The 4,116-nt window shown below is 37.5% G+C and overlaps 2 protein-coding genes across 4 annotated transcripts in view; one reads left to right on the top strand and one right to left on the bottom strand.

Annotated features, from left to right (window-relative positions):
* Positions 1-1,702, bottom strand: part of pomk (protein O-mannose kinase) — a 13,064-nt gene extending 11,362 nt beyond the window's left edge. Inside the window, exon 1 of the mRNA XM_034895543.1 lies at positions 1,548-1,702. Within this exon, the coding sequence (XP_034751434.1) occupies positions 1,548-1,565 (18 nt within the window). The 5' untranslated portion in view covers positions 1,566-1,702. The remainder of the gene's footprint in view (positions 1-1,547) is intronic.
* A 577-nt stretch (positions 1,703-2,279) lies between these two features.
* pam (peptidylglycine alpha-amidating monooxygenase) overlaps positions 2,280-4,116 on the top strand; it is an 89,079-nt gene continuing 87,242 nt past the window's right edge. Inside the window, exon 1 of one of the 3 annotated variants that reach the window (XM_034895507.1) lies at positions 2,280-2,385. The gene's annotated coding sequence lies outside the window, so the exon portion shown is untranslated. The remainder of the gene's footprint in view (positions 2,386-4,116) is intronic. The other 2 variants (XM_034895506.1, XM_034895508.1) reach the window with 2 other exon arrangements.

The following is a 4,116-nucleotide window of genomic DNA, read 5'->3' as shown; positions in this document are numbered from 1 at the left end:
GATGATGTGAATATTAATATTTCATTAACATTTTTACTGTTTGCCTGCTAGTTTGTTGTTCAATATTTGTTGTTAAATAAAAGAAAAAAAACAGTATGATGGAAAAGGAAACGATGACTTTCTAATTACCTTTCAATACCAACAGGAGAAGACTCAATAGACTGATCAGGAGAGTCAGCCTTGTCCTGGACTTTCCTGGACAGTCCTCTGGACCCCATAAAGAAAATGGGGAAGAGAAGGATGTCTAAGCTGACATCCATCATGGACAACACCTCTCACCCCCTACACGACACTGGCGGGTCCCTGAGCAGCTCCTTCAGCAGCAGACTGATACACTCCCCCTACACATCTTATATACATTATATAATATATATTATATATATTATAGTCTCATGATCCTTTAATTTTGATAATATTAAGAAAGTATCAGGTTACAATTGATTATGATAAATACACATTCAAATATTCTACTTTTTTATCATTTAATGCATTACTGAGGTATTTAATGTTTTGTGAAATGTGTCAATATTGTATTTCATAATTAGTAAAACCAAAGATTAAGTTCATTATGTTTAAATCGCTTCATTTTGCCACATCCGTTAAGGTTTCTTGTCCCTCTTCGGACACCATTTTAAATGAGTTAGGCGGTGGACGGTTGGAGACTGTGCGGGGTTGAACGTTGAGGGGGCGGGGTTAAACGTGTAACCCCGCCCACATTGAGGTCTGCGGGTCTGCAGTCAGGGGTACATGGTTTATCTTGACCACAGTGTGTGAATGGTTGCTGTACTATGTAAAAGCGCTTTGAGTAAGACTACTAAAGCGCTATATGAGGACATTTCATGTACATTTAAGGATTGGAAAGAATCGTCACTATTCACTGCGTCGTCATTGCTGAACAAACCCGCCATGTTTAGCTAAAACATTTTGAAATTTATTTTTTTAATGTATTTTTTAATGCCTCCAGGTTCTTTCGAATCAAAAAAGCAACACAATTCGACACTTTTAAGTGTATGTGTGTGTGTGTGTGCGTGTGTGTGCCGCGTTTGGTCACGACGGTTTCCTACTATGACAACCAGTCACGATCACCTCACGCATGAGGCGGTACTAATCTACATTGGAAAAAGTGCACCGCGGCCGAGTTGAGTAGGTCCCATAAATAGTAAAACTAGTAGTAATAGTAGTAGTAATAGTAAACATGGTAAAACTGGTCTCCGTCCAGAGCAACGGGATCTTGGGTCAATTTCTTTAACCGTCTAACTGTCTATAATATTCGCGAAAAACCGACGAATGTCAAACATGAACTAGCTTTACACGACTCAGTGACGGTAAGTTTGCCTTACATTTTCTCCCAAAAAAAGCACAGTAAGAAAATAAGGCAAGTTCTGAAGAAAATGTGTATCGTGCCACGACCACAACTGCATTGTTATGTCAAAAACAGGCAGGTTTGACGACAAACATGCACAGCAAGCTCGCCTCCAGCCATTGTTAATCACAGAGAAACCATAACAAGCTATTCAACATTATTTTTGCATCATTTAGTAACGTACCTGTCGCGATCGTAACATCGGTTCGCATGGTTTTATGATTCAATTGACACGATAACCTGTTTAAAGCCAGAACAAGCATAACACACGATGTGTACTTTGTTTAATTACATTGCACCAGCAACTACTACCGGATCAAGAAAAGCCTTCCTGTCAGATTTGCAGAATAAAAGGTTCATACTGTGGAAGCCCAATTGCGCCAATGTGATTTAAAAAAAAAGAATCCTGCAATTCAAACTTTTCACGAAATTATGACTTAGTATTGCGAACTAATCACTTACTGTACAAAAATGATGACAGATTATTGAAAAAATATGAGAAAACTTCTCAAAGTATCTTAAAATAAATAGAAACACTCCAAATATAATGCCTAAGTATATTAAAATGAAAAACTTCTCTAAAAAATTACGTTTATCTCGAAAAAAATAATGAGTATCACAAAATGATGTTCTTTCATTTGCATTGCATTGTCGTCGTTTTCAGACAATTTCACATTATTATGAAATATTTAAGTCATTATTTTGAGAAACTTTCTCATGTTTTGATACTATTTAAGTAATTATCTTGAGATACTAATGTTAAGTCATTGTTTTGAGGTAGTCATTACACAGTCATTATTTCAAGTCAGTAAGTCATTATCTTGAGAAGGTTATCGAGAAAGTTTCTCATTATAATGCCATACAGTTTTTGCATCCTTCTTTTTCTACTGGCTGAAATTGGCTTCCACAGTGGATAGATGAAACTTTTATTCTGAAAAATGATGTGTGTTTTTTACGGATTCTTACCAATGAGACATCTCTTCAATACAGTCGATTGATAGACTTCGAGCGGCGGCGAACAGGTACCGTTTATTATATCTACAAAGCACATCTCTTTAAAATATCCCGGCATACTATTTCGCAAGCTAACGGTACACTTACAACATCTAACGTTAACGTTACAATTTAACGGGTCACAGCTCAGACTCGATGTTTAACGCTACTTAACCTGTACAACCCCAAACACACACCAACGCACTAGATAACGTTAGCTAACATTAACGCTAGCTCATGTAACGTTACAAGCAATAGCTACATAAATTAGCTACTTAAGGAGCTATCTAAGTTACAGCAAAACACGAACTGGCTTGTATGTTTTCAGTTTGCTTGCTTAGCTAAATAGAGGGGTCTGGTATGTTTGCACGTAGCCTACCTTTATCACATATTTGCTTAGCTCTAGATAAAGATGGCTATTTTTTACGCTTCCTGTTTAGTTTAGGCGTGACATCTGTTCATTCGTTATGGTGACTTCGCGTGATGAAAAACAAAACAATCATTAAGTTTGTACGAAAAAAATACACGTTATGTGTTTTAATCTACTTATTCCCACCCATTCAGATGTTTATTTTCTAACTTATCCCAGTATTAGTTTACGTTTCATCTTTGCTATTATTTTCATTGCCCAGCTGTTCCTTCGCAAATGAAACCAACAGCCGTGTACCACAATGCTGATTTAATACGATGGTTATAAATTAGGTTTTAGGCGGCTGGTAGTAGCCTACATGAACGTATACATGTTCAGTCTTAAATCCTATTGCATTTTCTGGTGCAGTACGTGCTGTGGTCCATGAGTGGGATGAGCCCTGTTGCCATAGTTTCCTTTATTTTCTCAGTAGGCTGTGATGTCAGCACGGCACTGCCCCTTCACACTCCTCCTCTCCATGTTATTTCCATATTACACTTTTAACTGCGATGAGTCACCAAGCAAGTTGAACATCTCAGTGACTTTTCCTTTGCCATTAATAAGCATCCTCTCAGTCTCAAGGTAACATGTGACACACTTAACTTTACATGACTGCAGTCCATGGTGGGCAGTACGGTCTTGTAAAATGATAAATACCATAACATGTATTTGTCATGTGCGTAATTGTGATGAAGTGCCTTTATTTGTTAGCTAGTTCATTTTCTTGCTAAGATCATTGCACATAAGGGTTGTCACAGTTTTTTTTTTTCTTTACAGCTTTGTCTGTCATTGACTGCAGTCTGCTGCTCAATATGTCTTTCAATCATATCATGGTTGAATTCCATCTAGTTGGTACATCCCGGATGAATTTGGGAACAGTAAGCTGCCACAACTGCTGTTTTGTCTTTAAAACATGGGCAGCTGTTGTGCTTCTGTAAAAGCCTAACTTTGCCTAACTTTGGAGTGTTATTTAGCCCTCTTCCCAACAAGCTAGCATGACATTGTTACTAGGCTAGTAGTCAGTGTTTCTGGTGTTTGGGCATACACTTACATTTTTCTCCAGAACCATTGTACTCCAGAGTTACTTACAGAAGGTAATATGACATCTTAATGCACTTAATATGCAACCCCACTGTCAACAACTTAATACGATATAGCCTAGTTTCTGGCTTTTTTCTTCTTAGCAAAATGCTCTGAGTTAGGCCTTCACAAGTTTGGAAAAAACTTACATTGTGATATTTCTATATGAAAAAAACATTTTTTTACAAGATGACTAGCTCTGTTTGGAAATAATAAATCATTCTTAAAGTGGTAAGATGGGGTTTGCCATCTGACCGGTGGGGGGGGGGGG

The sequence above is a fragment of the Etheostoma cragini genome, chromosome 16, assembly GCF_013103735.1.
Source record: "Etheostoma cragini isolate CJK2018 chromosome 16, CSU_Ecrag_1.0, whole genome shotgun sequence".
Lineage (NCBI taxonomy): Eukaryota > Metazoa > Chordata > Actinopteri > Perciformes > Percidae > Etheostoma > Etheostoma cragini.
The sequence above is the reverse complement of the archived record's forward strand: the minus strand, read 5'-3'. Positions and strand labels throughout refer to the sequence as shown.